This window comes from Microcaecilia unicolor, chromosome 8 (assembly GCF_901765095.1).
Source record: "Microcaecilia unicolor chromosome 8, aMicUni1.1, whole genome shotgun sequence".
Classification (NCBI taxonomy): Eukaryota; Metazoa; Chordata; class Amphibia; order Gymnophiona; family Siphonopidae; genus Microcaecilia; species Microcaecilia unicolor.
In genome coordinates, this window is record NC_044038.1 from 67,848,209 (window position 1) to 67,870,196 (window position 21,988).

Genomic DNA, 21,988 nt, shown 5'->3' on the forward strand with positions numbered 1-21,988 from the left:
AAAAAAGAGGATTGATTACATGGAAAATTAATTGAGGAGGAATAACCTTCGCTTTTTAAATTTCCCCAAATCACCATTGATTCCGGCCAAGGAAATGTTGAAAAAATACTTTATTGAGATTCTGGCTATTCCCCCAGAATCTTTTCCTCCATTGACTAGAGTTCTTTACATCTCTGGGGCTGGATCTGGAGATTTGCAACCTCCTCAATCTGACTTAAATCTTTTTGGAGTTTTTGGAGAGTTCTATGGAGATTATTATGGAAAGGACAACGTTATTGGTGTCGTTTGCTTTGGAACTGGACCGAAACAATATATTCAGGCTTTTTTTTCGTCATATTTCTACACCTTTCTTAGGTTCTAGAATTCAGGTATTTCCTGATTTCTCTCGAGAGATGCAGAGAAGAAGAAAAAAAATTTTGTTATTAAAACCAAGGGTCCTACAGTTAGGTGGGACTTTTGTGCTTAAATTTCCATGTAAATGTTATATTTCCCTAGAATCTACTAATTATATTTTCTTTGAACCCGGAAAGCTTGTAGAATTTATTGCTAGTAAGGAGTAATGTGATGTTTAAACCTTGAGGAAGGCTAATCGGCTGCTCAGACTTGAATTCTTGTCCCCCCCCCCTTCTTGCTTTTTTTTCCCAATGTTTAAATTTATTAACTTAATTTGAAGTTCCTAGTTCTTGGATCATTTAATGTGGACTAACATAGATAATGTTTTGCCTCAACTTATTTCAAGAGATATTGTCTTTTTTTTTCCTTTTTTTTTCTCATTTATGTTTTGGACATGAATGTATATATAAAATGCATAAATAAAAAATAAAAAAATATATATAAGGCTTGCTGTCCTCGGAGAATACTGCTACAGGTAAGTATCTTTGCTTTTCACCAGCACTAGGGCTGGATAAGTAATCACACCATAAATCAAGTGTGTTTTTGGCCAGCTATGCTAGTATTTTATAAAGAAAACTAGGTGCCGTAAATAGTTCTTTTTGCCCAGCCCGCCCACAATTAGCCCCCTGATATTCAGCCAGCAATGGTCAGCATTTTTTAAAATGCTGACCGTCACCAGCTAAATTAGCCCCTAATATTCATTGCCTGGCCATGTCCGGGCACTAGCACTGAATATCGGGGGCTAAATGTGGGCGGGCTGGGCACCGGAACTCATAAGTTATGTAGCCCTGCTAAATATCAGGACAGGACTTGCAAAATTTTTTTATATGATTCCCTTTTTCTCTCCCCCCCAAGCCTCAAGTTCGCAGACAAGAAGACCCCCCCCCCCACCATATCCCTGGTGGTCCAGCGATGGCTGTTGGGGGCAGGAGTGCAGCCCTCTCATTCCTGCCTCTTGTGGCGCCATTCCAAAATAGTTGCTGCAACCTCTCACTGCATGAGAGGTTGTGGCAGCCATTTTGGAATAGCGCTGTAAGGGGTGTATAGAAAAAGAATGGAAAACTACAGGAGGCTTGTAAAAAGCTGAGAGAATGACCTTACAAAGGAATGTGCTGATCAGTGGAAGGCTGAGCAGTGCAGAAACAGGAGAAAAACAAACCTTGCCTTAAGAACAGATAATGTCTGGGGTCTGCTGATTTGTGGTTAGAGCAAAGGGCAAGGGAAAGATAAGGGAAAATAGCTGAATGAATAGCTTAAGTTACAGACATGTTGTGTATATAAGAAAGATAGAAAACACTGTCAGTAAGCAACTGCATCTCTGTACCTGATGAGATTGTTCTCATATGTCTTGCTTCCTATGTAAAGTTATTACATAGCCCTGTCATGGCATTGACAGTTGATTAAAAAATTACAATAAAATTATTATCTTACTATATATGTACTACATCATTTTCTGCATTATTGGCAAGGAAATTTAACAGGGGCAGGAGCAATGAGTCTGTGCTGCTGCCCCCAACAACCACTACTACTACTACTACTACAAATCATTTCTATAGCGCTACCAGTCGTACGCAGCACTTCACAGTTGAACATGAAGAAAAGACAGTCCCTGCTCAAAAGAGCTTACAATCTAAATCAGGACAGACAGACAGGACAAATAAGGGATACGGGTAGGACAGACAGATAGGATACATAGGGAAAAGGGACTATTGAAGAGAGGAAGACAAGATAAGGTTACGAGCAGGTGACAAGTTAGGAATTAAAAGCAGCATCAAACAGGTAGGCCTTTAGCCTGGATTTGAAGGCGGCCAGGGATGGAGCTTGACGTAACGGCTCAGGAAGCCTATTCCAGGCATAAGGTGCGGCGAGATAAAAGGAACGGAGTCTGGAGTTAGCGATGGAGGAGAAGGGTACAATTAGGAGAGATTTGCCTGCTCCCATGGTCTGTCCTCTCCTGCTCCCGTCCATGCTGGCAGCCAGGACCCAGACGATTGCATCAACACAATATCATACTAATGCAATCATCCGGGACCTGGGCAGCACAACCACAGCTAGACTATCAGCAATACGGGTAGGCCTAGGGGGGCCCTACGTGGACGGCTGGGGGGGGCATTGCGGGGAACTTTCTTATTGCTGAGAGCTGGAGGAGGGAAGAAGGGGGCATTGCCAGGGGGGCGGGAAGGGGCTCTAGGGGTCTTTTATTAAAAAAAAGTTATGCGGGTGCCAGCTGAATAGTGCTGGCACCCACATAGCTAAGCGACTTAATTTAGGACAACTTTCAAGCTGGCACCCGCATGACCTCGGGCTCCACCCCAGTGCCGCCCTTGACCTGCCCACTTTTTGGTTGGGTGGTATGTGGGGATATTTAGCAGCACTCTTCAGTTAAGTACCGTTGAATATCTCCACTTATTTGGTGAGAAGCAATTTAAGCAGGCAGGAGAGGTTCCTGCCTGGTTAAATCACTTTGAATATTGGGCCCTATTACCATCCAGAGGGCATGTTCTTCTAGGAGCAGGGCAAGAGGATATGGCAGGGGAAGGCAAAGTACACAGACAGGTATGCTCAAATTTCTTCTTACTAGTGACTCTGTTTATATTTTCTTCTCTTAGACGTCCCTCTCATGAAAGTAGCAATCAGGATAGGTGCACTGGCATTGGAGTTCTAATGAGTGAGAGAAGACACATTTAGTGTGAACGTGAAATATTCAAATGAGTGTGACACTTTTCTAATGAGTGAGAGAAGGGGCTCAGAGAGCGTGAGATTGAGAGATCTTCAATGAGAGTAACACACTGCCAAATGAGTGAACTTTGTATGTCTGTGAAAGAGGTGTTTCTAGTTGTATGTTACATGGTCAGTCCCTTGTCCAGTTATTTTAAACATTTTTTTGTAAGTGATATTGTGGAACTGCTTTCGGGAAAAGTTCACCTCTTTGCAGATGATACCAACATCTGAAACAGGTAAACACTTTGGAAGGAAAGGATAACATGGTGAACTTTGAGGAATGGTCTAGAGGAGTTTGGAAGCTAAGACCTAATGCTAAAAATTCAGCATCATATAGTTGGGATGCAGGCGAAGGATGGGTAATCATTCATCTGTGCTCAAAAAGAATATGAAAATTTGGGGCTATTTATATCTTATAATTTTAAGGTGGACAACAGGTAGATAAGGCAACAGCAAAAGCCAGAAGGATGCTTGAGTGCATAAGGAGAGGAATGGCCAGCAGGAAATAGGAGATGATAGTGTCTCTGTATAAGTCTGTAGTGAGACTTTATTTGGGAGCACTACGTGCAGTTCTGGAGCCTAAATCTTCAAAAGTCTGGAGTTAAACTGGGTAGAGCTGGTCCAGAGGGAAGTCATTAAAAAATGATCATTCAATTGTCATCAAGCATATGGAGACAGATGTAAAGATCTCAATATGTATACTTTGGAAGAAAGGTAGGAGGAGAGATATATGATTTAATACCTTTGTATAATAAGCATATAGGAGACAGGCCTCTTTCAGTTAAGAGGAAGCTCTGGAACAAGGGGTCATAGGATAAAGATGAAAGGAGATAGACTTAGGAGTAATCAAAGGAAATACTTCTTTATGGAAAGGGTAGTAGATGTATGGAACAGTATCCCAGAGAGGTGGTGGAGATGAGGGCCGTGTCTGAATTAAAGAAACCATCGGACAAGAACAGGGGATTTATAAGGAAGAGAAAGGTATTGCAGAGAGGATCAGTTGGTGGATAAGCTGACAGGTCTTTATATGCTTTCATTTTTCAATGTTTCTCTGTTTCAATCAGGCCCAGGCCACCACCAACAGGGGATCAAGAATATGAATGCAGTTTCCTAGAAATTTCAGCAGATGGCAGTATAACATATAACATAACAATGTAATCATAGACGATATTAGCATAAGGCAAATTTGCAACCCCCCTAATTCTCTGCAGAGCACCTGAAGTTAGGCATTGATTAGTCATGTAACGTTTTGCATTAAAATAGCAGTTACACGGCTAAATGTATCAGCCTGCCTGTCTGACATTGCTGCCTGGATGTCTCGGTGCCATCTGAAACTAAACATGACCAAGACTGAACTTCTTATCTTTCCCCCTAAACCAACCTCTCCTCTTCCCCCATTCTCTATTTCTGTGGATAACACTCTCATCCTTCCTGTCTCATCAGCTCGTAACCTTGGGGTCATCTTCAACTCCTCCCTTTCCTTCTCTGCACATATTCAGCAGACTGCTAAAACCTGTCATTTCTTTCTCTATATCACCAAAATTTGCCCTTTCCTTTCTGAGCACACTACCAGAACACTCATCCACACTCTTATCACCTCTCGCTTAGACTATTGCAACTTGCTTCTCACAGGTCTTCCACTTAGCCATCTCTCTCCTCTTCAATCTGTTCAAAATTCTGCTGCACGACTAATATTCCACCAGTGTCGTTATGCTCATATTAGCCCTCTCCTCAAGTCACTTCACTGGTTTCCTATCCGTATCCGCATACAGTTCAAACTCCTCTTATTGACTTATAAGTGCATTCACTCTGCAGCTCCTCAGTACCTCTCCACTCTCATCTCTCCCTAGATTCCTCCCCGGGAACTCCGTTCACTTGGTAAATCTCTCTTATCTGCACCCTTCTCCACCACCGCTAACTCCAGACTCTGTTTCTTTTATCTTGCTGCACCATATGCCTTCCTGAGCCGGCACGTCAAGCTCCATCTCTGGCTGTCTTCAAATCTAAGCTAAAAGCTAAAAGCCCACCTTTTTGATGCTGCTTTTAACTCCTAACGCTTATTCACTTGTTCAGAACCCTTGTTTTATCATCCTCACTTTACTAGTGAGTCCATTGCACTAAGCACTAGGAGTAGCCTAGTGGTTAGTGTAGCGGACTCTGATCCTGGGGAACTGGGTTTGATTCCCACTGCAGCTCCTTGTGACTCTGGGCATGTCACTTAAACTTCCATTGTCCCAGGTACAAATAAGTACCTGTATATAATATGTAAACCGCTTTGAATGTAGTTGGAAAAACCACAGAAAGGTGGTATACAAGTCCCATTCCCTTTATCTCCTGTTTGTCTGTCCTAATTAAATTGTAAGCTCTGTCGAGCAGGGACTGTCTCTTCATGTTCAAGTGTACAGCACTGCGTACATCTAGTAGCGCTATAGAAATGATAAGTAGTAGTAGTAAATGGGGAAAAACAGCAGTCCTGTGTGAAAATGCACTTAGGTGCTATTCTGAAACCATGCCAAATTACACTATCCTATCCTGTCTACCCTCTTTTATTCTAGTCATATTTTATCTAGCTCAACTTATCATACACTACTAAGCCCAACTTTACATTGTTTTACTACTGTTTTATTAAAATTCTATTAACTTTGTATTTCAAATTACTATGTAAGCCGCATTGAGCCTGCATTATGTGGGAAAGCGCGGGGTACAAATGTAATAATAATAATAATAATAATAATAACTGCAAAGGGTGTGGGGGGGGGGGAGGGTGGTGTCATGGGAACAGAATAGGCAGGTCATGCATGTTTCTAGCAATTATGTGCAAGAGAATACTGTTAATTATGTGCAAAACTGCCAGCATTTAGGCACAAGCCCTTGACATGGTGTAACTGTTCTTGCCTAATGTTACACACATAAATATGGACTTACACTGGTATCTTATAATGGCAATTAACTGTATAATTGCTGTTATAGCATAAGTGCTTAGCATCTGAACTTTTGGTGCCTAACAGAATTACCTCCAAAATATATTTAACCATTCTCATGTATTTAAGATTTTGTAGTACATTTTTGACTTGCTGCTGCATGGAATTCTTTTTGTGTAGCAGTGACTGCATTTGGAATCCCCTTCCCTTTCCTATTGTTTCATTGTCTTTGTTTCACATATGTTAATAGTGTTATTGTTGTTTTAAAATTGGATTTTAGTATTACACCATTTTGAAGGTTTGCTTTTGAAGAGTGGTATATCAAGTTCATTAAATGTTCAACATAAAAATTGTACTGGAAAATATGTTCTGATTACAGAAAAGAGCATGAATGAAGCTTTTTTTTTTTTTAGTATTTATTTTCAAATGTGCTCAATGTCCATTATCAGTACTGAGAGAACAACCCTCTCTAATACAGAAAAACAACTTGCAATTCACATTACTTTAGCACTTTTAGATAGTAATCACCCTTCCGTTGTGTTATATCCTCACATCCATTCCACATATATCCAACATCCATATATCTGACCAAACACCTCTCTTGCTGTCCTCACTTTCTCCCTCATTCATACCCCCCAAGGCTGTACAGGGATGGCCACAAAGTTGAAAACCATGAGCAGGCAACAAATATCAGCAGTCCATTTTAGGGATGCATATATTATGTAGGCATCTTATTTGCATAATGAGACCATAAATATAAGTAGCAGCACCAATCAGGCGTCAGTCGCTTTCCTTTCTCTCTCCTGATCTCAAAACTGGCAACCTCTTTCAATTTTTGGTGCTATAATTTCATTGTTGCGCTGTCTTCCAAGGTCCAGAACTGTAATATGAAATTTTTCAGTAGGGTCGGGGCAATGAAAAGAAATCTGCAAGTGATGGGAGATATGCCCTGATCCATCAAAGGTTGACAATGTCCCCAAAGCAACACACATCCCAGTCTACCTCGTGTTGGATGGTGATCTCCAAAGATTGCAAGACCTGGATCCACACCATTATTTTAGAACATTCCAGGAAATGGTGCAGTAGGGTGCCAGGTTGTGACTTACATTTGTATAATTATGGTACAGCCAGAGACCCCTCCACTGGAATGGTGGAGGGCCCAGTCATAGAGCTCAGGCCATTACAGACCTTGGCTGAGTCAGAAATCTGATGGCTGACATAACTGGGAGCTTCCTGGAAAAGTATGGCCTAGTTTGTAGCCCAGATTGAGGCCTAAAAGTTAAGTCAATAGATATGGAAACAAAATAGAGGATTTCAACACAAAATGGAAGCCCGTATCTGTTGCAAAGTGGAATTTTCTCTAATGTAAGTTAGAAAAACAAGTTGAGAAATAAGTGAGTCATAGCAGGTGCAAAGAAAATAGGGAACTAGCTGTTCCAGAGAGGAGGGAGACTTCCTGTGAGCAGGATTGTGGTCAGCTGGTGTGAGAAAGGAAAGGCGTAGCAAGATAGAAGCTACTCATTAGCATGAGCCAATCAGTGACAACTATGACATTAGCATAGATCCAATCGGGTATATCTACTGTCATCTACTGTCATATTATCCATATCCTGAGGGCGCCTATAAAATTCAGGGTAGTTCCTGGTTTAAGTTAGAGAGAAAAGGGTTGGCACTCTCTCTCCAAGGGAAACCAATGCGTCCAGCAGAATTGACACATTACCTAATTGCTTTCCCTTGTAAAACCTCTAATTGGTGAAAGAAATGATAAAACATTAGCAAATAATTGACACCTGTTTGCAGCTTATTATATTCCTATAATTAATTGATTGTACATGCCTGTTGTCAATCACTGATTTGACTTATACCTTGGCAAATAAACTCCTCATTCCAAATGATGATTTGTGGGCTTCACATAATGATCAAAGGCTGTAAGTATAAATGCATTGTATAACTTGTAATCTAAATCCAGTTTGTCATAAGGCTGGTATCTTTTCCTTAGACCTAACGTCTCCCTTAGAGGCAATAACTCCTTGATTACCCCAGTACTAGTGTTATTTAGAGATGGAGTCAGATTAAGGTCACTCTAGCCTTCTTGGGGGGGCTCGGGACCCCTAAATTCTCAACACATTTAACACATTGATCATCATCCCACAACCTCAAATGACTCCCCTGTGCTCTAGTGATGTATGCCATGTGCAGTATTTTAAACGGTGTCTCTCGGAGTTCCACCATTTTGAGAAAGAAAAAGCTAGAAACAAATAAGGCAGGTAAAAGAGAGTCTGTAAACTTCTGTCCCATATCCATCCATCAACGCTCTATCTTGGTCCATGTTGATGGGGGTGGGGGAACATAGGCAAATTGGACATCTAATTTTGTTGGTATCCAATCATTACCATATTTATGAGACAAAGATTCATAATAGTGATGAGCCTTAAAAAATGCCCTTTGGTGGGTGTGAGGCAAGTCCCATTATTTCTGAAGTATGGCAAATGAAGGAAAACTCTCCACTTTCCCCTGCAGAAGCTGATAAAATGAGGAGCATCCCCAGTCCTTCCAGAAGCTATAGGCCAAGGCCCCCACCCCAGAGAGAAAATCTAGGTTTCCCACCAGTGTAATAAATCAGGATGCTCTCAAGAGTACCTTGTAGTCTCTTTCTCCACCACCTCCAAGCTTGCTGGAAAGGTTTCATGAAAATGGTCCTCCCCTGAAAGTCCCTCCCAAAAGGAGAGTCTCCATGTAAAAGATTTATCGTAGAATAGGGCCGACACCTAGAGCATAACAGCTTCAGGGGAAAAAATTTCTGGACTCCCATGACTATCTCATGAATCCAGCACAGTAATGCTGCTACATTATATATTTGAATATCTGGAAAGTTTAAAGCTCCTTGTGTCTTATCTAGAATTAATTTAGAATATCCAATTTGAGCTGCCTTTCCCCACCAAACTTGTGGAATGTGGCCCTTAAGGCCAGCTCCTCCTTACGCCAAACCCAGATGGGTAGAGTTTGTAATGGGTATAGTAGTTTAGGGATCATTATCATTTTAACCAATACTACCCTTCCCATATGAGATAAGAGAAGATCTATCCATTTCTGACATGAAGATTTAATTTTAGCTATCCCATCCACTATATTTCCCTGGTACATTACCGACTCTGAGAGGTGTAAATAAATACCCAAATACTTAATTTTAGCTGCATTGGATGTGATCGGCAGCTTCTTATGCCACTCTTCTACCCTCTCCACTGTAATGGCATAACATCTGACTTGGCACACTTGATCTTCAGCCCAGAGAATGTACCAAAACTGGTGGACTAAAGCTAGGAATCTAGGTAAATATTTGGGAGCCCTATTCACATAATGGAGCATATCATCTGCGAACATACTCTGATGGGTCTCCATTCCTCCTATATCTAAACCTTGGATATCTGGATCTTGCCTGATTCTGGCTGCTAGAGGTTCTAGAGCTAAAAGGATAAGCAATGGGGAGAGCGGACATCCCTGCCTTGTTCCCCTTCATAAATGAAATGGTTGAGATAACTTTCCATTAATTATTAATTTTGCCTGAGGCGCGGTGTATAGTGCCTGTACCCATTGTACAAAGTCATCATTAAGGCCATATCTTTCCAACGCCCAAAACAAATGTGGTCAAAGGACACTGTCAAAGGCCTTTTCAGTATCTAAACTAACAATAACTGCTTGGTTCTTTTGTCCTTTGTTGTCATGTAGGGCCATCAGAACTTTGCATAAGTTCATAGATGCATATCGCCCTGGTACAAAACCTACCTGATCTTCATGTATAATTAATGGGTGGTATTTGTTCAGTCTACCTGCAAGCACCGCTGCCAGAATCTTGACCTCTTGATTAAGTAATGATATAGGGTGGTAAGAGCCTGGTTGCTCCAAATCTCTGGTTTTGGAAGAAGGATCACGTGTGCCAGGTTCAATCTAGGAAGATGATGAGGTTGTAAAAGCCAATTACACATGGAACTCAAGGAAGGAATAACCAACTCACTCAAAATTTTGTAATATTCCGGGCTCAAACTATCTGGGCCCAGTGCCTTAGTCAATTTAAGATGCTTGATGGCAGACTGAAGCTCTATCGCTTCTTTTGGGTGGTTAGGGTCTCTGCCTTGTTCAGCAGTAAACTGAGGAAGTTGCAGGTTGGAGAAAAAATGCAGCTCAGGAGGTTTCATCTACAGAATTGCTGGAAGGTCTGATCAATATCAAGCAGGCGAGTCACTGTGTCATCCCTCAGGCTAGTAATCAACTGTTTTTTTTTCCTGGAAGGTCTCACCAAATTATCAAGTAATTTATCTTATTATACAACTTGTATCTTTGAAAGTATAATTGTCTTTCGGGGGGGGGGGGGGGGGGGGGGGGAGGTAAGATGGCGACCGGACATTGCAGCTACTGTGCGTTCTTGTTTTTCTTTGTTCCAATATGCCTCACACCAAAAGGAAGGGGGTGGTAAAAACTGTGCTGCCACCCACAGTGGCTTCATCCCTGATCCAGTCTACGTTCCGGTGAACCTTTGAACTAGGTACTGCAAGATCCCAACTAAGTGCGCCAGTAAGTAGCCCTGTTTTGCAGTCAGAGGAAGGAGACTCCGGCTCTTTGGGGCAAGACATTTCTTTATCTCCTTCGATGGCTTTTCCACCTCCTTGTCCAGCAGACATTGATGGTGGCAAACCTCTCCCTCTGGGGATCGCTACTGAGCTGAGGAACTTCAGATCAGCTGAAGATAACACTGCTCCCAAAGAGGTAATACTGGAGATTCTTTGGATGGTTATCCAGAAAATGGATATTACATTGAGAAAGACTGTGGTAGATACTGCTACACTGTGAGTAAAGTTGATACTCTGACTCAAAAAGTGGATAAAGTGAGACAAGAAAGTTTTGATCAAGCACAACAAACACAAATTGAAGTGAAAAATCTTAAAGCTGTCGTTGCTACTGTAATTACAGATTAAAATAGCTTCTGTTCCCATAGTTCCCCCAGCACTATCATATGTCTTCCATCTTTGTCCCTCATTGTTTTATGTGCTTGGAAAGGTAATAGTTTGTGGATCAGGATGGCAGATCCCCTTTATCAGTTTAACCAGCACATCCCCTGTAACAAATGTTGCCTCTCCCTCAAAGGCCTCTGATTAAAAATCCCTGTGACACATCCACTCATACTCCCACCAAACCATAAATTCCATACTAACTACATAATCCATGCATACCACTGAACTTTAGTTTCATTTTGTCCTTGGTTATAATTCCCACCCCCTTCCTCCCTCTCATTCCAATAACACAGGAACTTTGCCCTTTCCCCTCCCCCTCCCACTGCCCTTGGTTAATTAACAGTCTCCCAAAAATCACTAATATGTGAGAGCTTTCCTCCCTCCTCAAGAACCAGAAGGGCACAAAACGAAAGAAATTAAAACAGCAAGTATACTCCTCTTCATCTTTGAGCAAAAGCAATCTATGTGTCGAATATTCCCCATTCCTTAGTGACACAATAAAAACAATTGAGATAGTGAGGTCACATAGCAGAAGAAAGTCATAGTAGTTAAATGCATTCAATTCTAACCCTCTGTCATAAAAATTAAGCAATATTCTTGGTTGCTATTATTTCAAATAATGAAATGAAAGTGTGAAAGCACTTAACTCAAATAAGTATTTTAGCAGCTAATACAGGAGGGTTCAGTCCAACATTAATACCTTTACCAGTCAATCTGGGAGACAGCTTTCATGTAGTTCTCTGAGTATATCATCACCTGGTTTTAAGATTAAAGTACAGGAAAGCAAAGCTAGCCTGTAATCACTCCTTCTGGGCCCCACCGGGCAGCTTTTCTATGAAAGACTCCAACTCCTTTGAATCATCAAAAAATATAATTTTACCGTGATGTTGGAATCTCACTTTTGTAGGGTATTGCATGGAGACCTTAAATTCCCTCTTATACAGTTCCGAGAAATAAGGCACCATTACTTTGCGCTTCACTGCCACTGCTGCTGAAAAGTCTTGGAAGAGCAAGAACTTTGAATTCTCATAATGGATCAGTTGGGCAACTTAATATTTTTGTAAGATAGTCTACTTCTCTGCATAATGCAGCATGCAAAATATGACTGGCCTTGGGCGGGAATTCTCTTCTGAGTGCTTACCCACACGGTGCACTCTCTATCTGGAACTTGGTTAGCCCATCCTGCAGGTCCAATGTAGTAGGAAGCCATTGCTCTAACCATTTCTGAAGGTCCCCTTCTTTGATGGATTCCAGGAGCCTCACAAGCCGGAGGTTGTTTCTTTGGTTTCAGTTCTCATGGTCCTCCACTTGGTCCTCCAGGGCCTTAGCTCTCTTATCCAAATCACGCAACTGCATCTCTGTTGACACAGTTTGGGCCTCCTGTTGTACTATCCGTTCCTCTATCTGTTGAAAGCGTTGATTGTGAGGATCGATACCATCCTTAATTTCCTGGATAGCTTGATGAATTTGCGATCATTTGTTATCCATAACAGCCGTCAGATGTTTTTTTAAACTCTTGTACTGCGGCTTCGTCCAAGGTGATTACTGGGGTTCTGCTCGCCATCACAATCTTGTTTACTGGTGTGCGAATTTTCAATTTGTATAGTTTTGTGCTTTTTTTTGGCATACCCCACCAGCAACACACCTCAAAATGATCTGCCAAGCAAGAGTGACCCTTTGAACCAAGCAGAATTGACCCTTTGAACCAAGCAGTTTCCATTCATCCCTACAGGTATGATTGCAGATGAGGAGAAGGGAGCATGGAGCAGCTCTCTGGGGCATCTTGCTAGGTTGGCAGCAGCTTTCAAAGCACTTCTGTTGCCACTCTGCTACCATACCACACACCAGCAAGGGATGAGCTTAGAATACTGCAGTGGCTCAAAGGGAAATTTTCCAACACCCAAATCAAGTAGTCCAACTTTGGGCACAGGGCTCCTGAATCTTGGGCCTATGGCCTCCCTAGACACTGCCTCCTTCTATATCACTTGTATATTTGCCAACTTATCTAATTCCAGTAGGATCATTTTACACCAGTCGTGCTTTGAAAGCTGTCATCTTCACTGATTCTACCCATTGAAATCAGTGCTCCAGGTCCCAAAATGCATTAAGGTAGAGTTGTCAGAAACTCAGAACTGGCCTGAAATGTTTCTGCAGTTGAGTTCACAGAATATCCACAGTGAATATGTATGAGACAGATTTGCATGTACAGCCTCCGTAATATGCAAATTGTCACGGTTGTGACTGTATCCCATGCCTGCACTCACCTCGCCTCCTGGTGGCTGGGCCCTATGGCTGCTGTGGACTGTCTTCTTCCTGTTTCCCAGACATGTTCCAGAGTTCATTCCAGTCCTGATGTTCCAGCACTCCAGACTTCCCCTGGTGTTTCTGCTGCCAAGCCTCCCCTGTGACCTCATCTGTAATTGCCTTTATTAAGCATCTAGGAACTTTCAGACTTGCCTTTGCAACAGAGGTCTTCAGATGAGTTTTCGTCTGTGTGAGTTTGTTGCAGTCCCAGCCCTGCTAGTTCTTGTCTTGTTGTCTTCAGATTCAGTTCCCATCCTGCTTGTGTCTGCCCTGTTTGTCTTTAGCTTCAGTTCCCATCCTGCTTGTGTCTGCCCTGTTTGCTTTCAGCTTCCATTCCAGCCAAGCCTGTTTGAGAATCCTGAATCCTGTTCCAGAATCCTGAATCAAGTTCTAGCCAAGCCAAGTCTGTTCCAGCTTCTGGTTCCAGCCAGTCCGTCCCAGCATCCAGTTCCAGCCAAGTCCGTTCCAGCATCCGGTTCCAGCCAAGTCCATTCCCGCATCTGGTTCCAGCCAAGTCCGTTCCAGCATCTGGTTCCAGCCAAGTCCATCCAGCATCCGGTTCCAGCCAGTCCGTTCCCGCATCTGGTTCCAGCCAAGCCCGTTCCAGAGTCCGATTCCAGGCAAGCCAAGTCCGTTCCAGAATTCTGTTCCAGCCAAGCCTGTTTGAGAGTCCTGAATCTTGTCCCAGCCTGTCTGCGCTCAGCCTCGCTTCCTGTTTGTGTGGTTCACCTGCTGCTGCCAGTCACGGGCTGTGGCCCAAGGGCTCACTACTCCGGATCATTCCTGACCATTGTGACACAAATTGTATGCATATTCATTGTGGATATTGTTAAATCTCAACTGGCTAGGTGTGTTCCAAGGACTGGTTTGAGAACCGCTGCTCTAGTTATTTATTTACTGGATTTATTAACCGCCTTTATAAAGAGATTCACCCAAGGTGGTAAAGGTGTTTTTATGGTATGTATCAGAAACAAGTAGAACTGGGGCTGATGGTGAGGGGAGAAAAAAGGCTATATAAACCAGTGGTTCTCAAACCTGGTCCTGGAAGCACCCCAGCCAGTCAAATTTTCAAGATATTCACAATGAATATTTAGAAACATAAGCAGAGGTTGAGCCAGGCAGCTGTGCTACTGGGTTACATGCCTCACATGCCTAGTTCTTATCTTTAAAAAGTATCTTAGTAAGAACTAACACTCCCTTGTGGCCTTTTATGGTATTGTACACCCTGGACCACATAATAAGAGCAATTCTATAAAGCAAAGTAGGCACCTACTTTCCTTTATAGAATACTAGCATGGTATGTGTGATCATACCTAAGTGTAGTAGATAAGGTACACACATAAATGTGAGTACTGCCCAGACTCTGCCCATGTGTATGCATCCCTGACAAACACATGCTATGCAAGATAAGTGTGTATTTACAAAATAGGGCTTAGGCGTAATGCTGGCATGCACATACATATATGTTAGTATTCTAAGTAACTATGGGGTCCTTTTACTAAGGTGCACTAATGGTTTTAGTGCGCGCTAATGATTGCATGTGATAAATTATAAGATGCCTATTATATTCCTATGGACGTATTATGTAGTGGTGCTAATTGTTAGCTCATGCTAAATCTGTTAGTGCACTTTATTAAAAGGACCCCTATGTGTTCTGAACAGGCCTGAATGTAGTGAGAAGCAACACAGGCAAATTTTGAAAATGTCAGATCAGATACTCAGATTGAAGAGAGGCCTATGTAGAGTAAAGAGGCAGATGGAGAGAGAGGCTATGAAATTATCTAGATCACAGCGAGATTCAGCTGTAAAGCAGATCTAAACTAAATATAGCACCAGAATGGTAACCACAAAACACATATACTACTCAGCGCCACTGTTTTTACATATAGAGGTGCTGGATACATGTGCTCATTTAAATGACCCACTCACTGTAGCTTCTCCTCTAGATGGAGGTGACTGTCCCAAGGTGGATGCAATTTTGTTGTATGGCTACAGCCTCTTAAAAAGTAGTGGTGGGACAGAAGAAACAGGGCATCTCTCCTGCCCTTGGAAGACTGATATGAGGTATTAGGGGTGTTTAGGAGTAGATGGGTGGTCTTAGAGAAGTCTGGGCATAGGTGCCAGCTCTGGGGCTGCAGTGGGCTCTTGAGAACCCCTAATATTAAGCATAATACTTTATTGTGTTCCAGGAGCAACAATTTCTGTTGAGTTTAGCACTCTCAATCATTTAAAAAAGTTGGATCCTATTAGTTTGGGGGAGGGAAGTTTAACAAAAATAATTTTGGGAGCAGCATATATAATTTAAAAATGGCAGCAGTAAATGAAATATAAAGAAAACCAAGCAACAACATTTAATTCATTTTTTTAATTTTCTTTTATTGTGGAAATACAAAAAGGGGCATAATCGAAAGGAGCGCCCAAGTTTTCCTGAGGACGTCCCGGCGAAGGGGCGGGGAAACCTGTATTATCAAAACAAAATGGGTGTCCATCTTTCATTTTGATAATACAGTTGTGGACGCCCAAATCTCGAAATTTAGGTCAACCTTAGTGATGGTCGACCTTAGAGATGGTCGTCCCCGATTTTCGGTGATAATGGAAACCAAGGACACCCATCTCGGAAACAACCAAATCCAAGCCATTTGGTCATGGGAGGAGCCAGCATTCGTAGTGCACTGGTCCCCCTCACATGCCAGGACACCAACCGGGCACCCTAGGGGGCACTGCAGTGGACTTCAGAAATTGCTCCGAGGTGCATAGCTCCCTTACCTTGGGTGCTGAGCCTTCAACCCCCCCAAAACCCACTACTCACAACTGGACACCACTACCATAGCCCTTATGTGTGAAGGGGGCACCTACATGTAGGTACAGTGGGTTTCTGGTGGGTTTTGAAGGGCTCACATTTACCACCACAAGTGTAACAGGTAGGGGGGGATGGGCCTGGGTCCGCCTGCCTGAAGTGCACTGCACCCATTAAAACTGCTCCAGGGACCTGCATACTGCTGTCAGGGAGCTGGGTATGACATTTGAGGCTGGCAAAAAATATTTAAAAAGTTTATTTTTGAGGGTGGGAGGGGTTAGTGACCATTGGGAGAGTAAGGGGAGGTCATCCTCGATTCCCTCCAGTGGTCATCTGGTCAGTTTGGGCACCTTTTTGAGGCTTGGTCATAACAAAAAAATGGACCAAGTCACCCAAGTGCTCGTCAGGGACGCCCTTCTTTTTTCCATTATTGGTCGAGGACACCCATGTGTTAGGCACACTGCAGTCCCGCCTTTGCTATGTTTCCGACATGCCCTCGTGAACTTTGGTCGTCCCCACGACGGAAAGCAGTTGAGGACGCCCAAAACCGACTTTTGATTATGCCGATTTGGGTGACCCTGGGAGAAGGATGCCCATCTCCCGATTTGTGTCGAAAGATGGACACTCTTCTCTTTCGAAAACAAGCCTGAAAGTCATTTATTTATAATGAGGATGATATTCAGTACTATTTAACTGGTTAAATAACTCTTAACTGGACAATGCTACAGAATATTAGCACAGACTGCTGCATGGCACTATCCGGTTGATGCTGGGGTGGTCTGGGGATGGACTGGGAAGTTCTCTGGGTACCTTATTGTCTTTCAACCACAACTGAATAGCACAACAGTTCCTTCAAAGTCAACTGAGTTCTACCAACATCAACAAGGGAGGGGCAAGAGTATACTGTAGGTGGAATTGAATACACTATTTACACAAGAAAGTTGCCAATGGCTATAAATAAAGCTGACAGAAAGGAAGAGGATGCAATCCTACATAAGTCCAACAGGCAATACAGAAAAAGTAGGGTAACACAAATGGCTTTCCAAATAGTCCAAAAGGAGACTCCAAGGATGAGGTCAACCTTTATTGAAGTATCAGACTACATCAGGACTTGACACAATCAGATGCCACCATTAGTTTTGTTATATTCAAAGGTATTTTTAGGTGATTTGCCCTCTGAATGTTTTATTCTTATGCATTCTATGACACCTGTACTGATTTTTTTTATAAACAATATACAGAGGAGTAAATGAAAAGTTCTTGTGACTCCTGAGCCAGGCGTCTTATGCTGAAACAAGGCCCTGTGTCAAGTCCTGATGGAGTCTCCTTTTGGACTTTATTTGGAAGGCCATTTGTGTTACTCTACTTTGCTGTGTTGCCTATAAATAAAGCTAAACCTTGAAGCAACTCTAAATCCAGAAATCTCCAAGTTGATGCATCTTTGCCCATCACTACCTTCTGCTTTCGAGTTGACAAAATGGACTGAACCACATATATACCTGAGCACCAATATCCAATGAATGTAACCAATATAACATAATTTCATGGTCAATAGCGTTGAATACAGCAGCAGTGTCTAATAACACCACCAACACTGGCTAGGTATGTTCCAAGGACTGGTTTGAGAACCGCTGCTCTAGTTATTTATTTACTGGATTTATTAACCGCCTTTATAAAGAGATTCACCCAAGGTGGTAAAGGTGTTTTTATGGTATGTATCAGAAACAAGTAGAACTGGGGCTGATGGTGAGGGGAGAAAAAAAGGCTATATAAACCAGTGGTTCTCAAACCTGGTCCTGGAAGCACCCCAGCCAGTCAAATTTTCAAGATATTCACAATGAATATTCAGAAACATAAGCAGAGGTTGAGCCAGGCAGCTGTACTACTGGGTTACATGCCTCACCAACACCAGTGTCAACCCTTTATTTTCCATATACTAACATAAGTATCTAGCTCAGAAAGAAGAAGAGTCTCAATGCTATGGCCCTTGCTAAATCCACACTTCCAATAGTGCATTTGACTGCAAGAAGACCTCCAAGTTATTCAGTACATATTTCTCTGTAGTCCTAGCCAGGTCAGCAGGACCCAGTCTATTCTTTCTTATGACTGGCTGCACTACTGTCTGTTTCAAACTCTCCAGGAATCGCCTAAACTGAAAAGAGTCTCTATTTGCAGAACACATGGACTAACCTGCCTAGAAGCCACACACAGTTGATCAGGGTTCAAGTATACAGCATTTATTTGCACAACTAGACGCAGCAACTTGTACTTCTTATACAGATATTACCATCAATTTATCCCAACACAAACTTTCTGACACATTATCAGAAGATAAGAAGCAAACGATGACAATCCTCCATCTACTATAGCATGAATATTTCTCACTTTATTCTCATAAATTTCAGAAAATTCCTTCCAAAATTCACAAGCCTTCACAAGTCATTCAGAACTAAGTTTCTTAATCAATCTGAATACCTCATGAAGGCAACTTCAGGATACTTTACTTTCCAGTATAGTAAGTCCTCTGCAGGGGCGTAGCCAGACACCCAATTTTGGATGGGCCTGGGCCCAAGATGGGTGGGCAGAAGAAACCAACCCCATCCCACTGGTCATTTGGTCTCTCCTTCTCTCGCCTGCATGCCATGTGGTCTCTCAAATATCCCCCCTCTCCCGCACACCTTTTAAATAGCAGATTTTCACCGGCAGTAAGCAGCAACTAATACACAGTATTCATGTTGGCTCCACATCCTTCCCACTGATACAGCATCCTGTTTCTGCATAGGCGGGAATAAGTCAGAGGGGAAGGCTTTGGGGCCGGTGTGAGCAGTATGTATCAGTCGCTGCTTCCTGCAGGTGAAGATCTGCTATTTATAAGGTATGCAGGAGGGACAGTTGTTGGGAGTTTTCAGCTTGAGAATCTCTGCCGGCCACATCATAGGGGTGCTTCTACTGGTGGGCCTGAGCTCAAAGTGGGTGGGCCTGGGCCCACCCAAGCCCACCCTTGGCTACGCCACTGGTCCTCTGGGTATATGTGAGCTGTCATTTTGATTGCTTTTGACTATGTGCTATCTACATCCATATTTCCTACTTTGACGTTTATTCCTTTCTCTGATAAGCAAACTTTTTAATGTCCCTTTTGGGGCATTTTGTCTGCAGTTAGGTTACCTGGACTTAAGAGTGGGGTGTCCACTAATTGCAATTGTAAACTGCTTTGACACATATTCTAAAGATGATTCTATAACCTAGAAATGTCTAGTTTTTCTTTTTTGTGATCCACATAAGACTATATTTGGTAACTGGCAGAATGTAAGTTTCATTTGTACTTATTTTGTACTGAATTGTATCAGTATGGAGTAACTGCCAGTTAGCCTAATTGGCGGAAGCTGATCATTTACATTTTTTGTTACACTATTAAAATGAATAACCATCTGAAACATCAGATGTATCAGAAAGAGTCACGTTTTCTTTCCTATTTGCAATAAAATCATATAGCTGTACCCTCCTACAGACTAGAACCAATTTACAGGTGGAAATCCCTTTCATCTAAACCTCATAGTGTACCTTTGATAACAAAACCTAATGGTCTAACCGAGACTGACCAATTATCTAAAGATATCAGACATCTTAGTTGGATGTGGGCTTCAAATTTTGGATATTCAGATAAGCTGTTTCTGATTATTTAAAAAATTTTGGGATTACAAACTGAAATTATTTTAAAATGAATATTGATAGAGTGAAGATTCAATAAAAGAGGAGTTTATTTTAGGACCAGTGATTGTAAGTGCAACTATTTAAGTTTGGTACACTATTTAGGTCTATACTTCTGAGGTTGTTCCCCCCACCCCCACTCCCCATTGCATTATGTTGAATAATTTTGTTTTGGACTCTGTTGGATATCTTCTTGGTAGCAGAATAGACAGATTTTTTTTAATGCATAAAACTAACCAATATGGAGATATTACCCCAATAATGAACCCAAAGATCATTCAGAATAACTCCTTCAAATGATATTAGTAGAACTATTTAGTCCAGGTATAATTTGGAGCTGGGACAGACTTGGTTACACAATCTAATGTTAATTGTGACTTCAGAGTTTTGGTTATGGGTCTCTGAGGGGTAACTTTCATTTTTTTGGTATATGAAACAAAAAATTTAAAGTTGGAATGAAGCAAAGTTAGTGGGAGAGTGAGAAGCCAGAATTAAAGTTGAGATGGGGCTGGAGTTACTTACGGTTAACAGTCAGGGTGTACGGGTCACTCGTATTGCGGCTAACAGGGTTCATGACCTCACATTGATAGCTTCCCGAGTCAGTACTGGAGACTCTGAATATGGTCAGAGTTCTGTTATCTTGAGACAGGCTTATTCTGTCATTCGATGGGAAAATCTGGTTGTCTTTGAACCACAGGATTGTTTCAGTAGTACTGGAGGTGACACATGTTAATGTTACAGAGTCTTTGTGCTCCATGGGGTGAGGGAAACTGGTTGTGACACTGGGCTTATCCAGAATTTCTGCAATCAAGGAAAAGAAGACAATTAATTTTTTCCCCATAATTCAACCTGTGCGGTACAGAGAAATAGAGATGAGAGGAAAATAAGAAAGAGCAAAAAAGACTGCTGTTTCAGTCAGAAAACTCCAAAATTCTTCATGAAGGGAGGGAATGAGAATTTGTTTTAGGAAAATCCTTTAATATCAGATGTACAACATCAAAATCTTTATCTTAGCAGCCACAGACACATCAGTGCCATAAATATAAACCTCAGGAGAGAAGACAACATCATGAATCCAACTCTGTAACCTGCTTCGCTGTCTGCTGCAAACACCCAAGCCTTCCACAGAATCTTCCAGAATCTATCTTAGAACACTTCAGAGTCTCCTCAGAATTGGTCATAGAATCTTTCCAAAGTCTGCTACAGAATCTGCTATCCCCTGTCACCAAATTTCCCCAGAATCTTCTAACCCTTGCCACAGAATCTGCTAATCCCTGCAAACAGAATCTTCCCAGGATCTGCCACAAAAATCTCAACAGAATCTGCTAACCCCTTCCACAGCATCTGTTAACTCCTGCTGCACAATCTCCCTGGGATCTGATCTGGGAAACTGAGAACTGAATTTAGCATCCTATTGGCTAAGAACAAATGTTAAATCTAAACTGTGAACTAAGGATGGGCTCTCCCTTTAGCCTTGAGTCTGAGAAATAAAACAAAATGGAGGAAGCGAGATATTAAATGGGTGATTCTATAAATGGATGCTGTACAGTGAGCACCTATTCTTTAAGGCAACTGGGCATGTGGATTCTGTTATAGGATACTAGCATAACCAGGTAACAGGGTGCCTAAAATCTATGTGTCCACTATTACACAAGTCATAACCATAAATATGGCAGTGGTTGTGTTTAACACAGTATTGTTTTTTTTAATTGCTTTTATTAAATTTACATTTCCCATAATCAAAGAATAGGAAAACAAACATATCAAAACTCTGCTGAAAATCAGCAAAATAAATTTACAAGAAATACAACTTAATCTTAAGCCCACATCAAGGAGAGTGAAAGGCAATAAGGAAGAAAAAAAACAAAGGAAAACAAAACAAAATCAGTATCTTGATATCTAGGGCTCAAACTAATTACATAACTCCTATTTAACAACACATAACACATCAGCTTATTCTCAAGAACTAGCCTCTTGCAGAAATTTCTCAAGTTGCAAAGATTCAAAGAAAATATATTGCTTACCCTGATAAGTGAATAAACACTTACAGGGGAATCGAAGAAAAAAAGTACCTCCTTTAGCTACTACTTGGCTTTTTAAGGCCAGGAGGATGTGGTAACAGTGGTTAGCATATCTGG

The 21,988-nt window shown here is 41.9% G+C and overlaps 1 protein-coding gene across 2 annotated transcripts in view; it reads right to left on the bottom strand.

Annotated features, from left to right (window-relative positions):
* LOC115475474 (carcinoembryonic antigen-related cell adhesion molecule 1-like) overlaps positions 1–21,988 on the bottom strand; it is a 199,562-nt gene that overhangs the window by 32,947 nt on the left and 144,627 nt on the right. The window contains exon 2 of one of the 2 annotated variants that reach the window (XM_030211217.1): positions 20,373–20,651. The exons of the other annotated variant lie outside the window; for it this stretch is intronic. Coding sequence (XP_030067077.1) covers positions 20,373–20,651 — 279 coding nt within the window. The remainder of the gene's footprint in view (positions 1–20,372; positions 20,652–21,988) is intronic. 2 annotated transcript variants of the gene reach the window in all.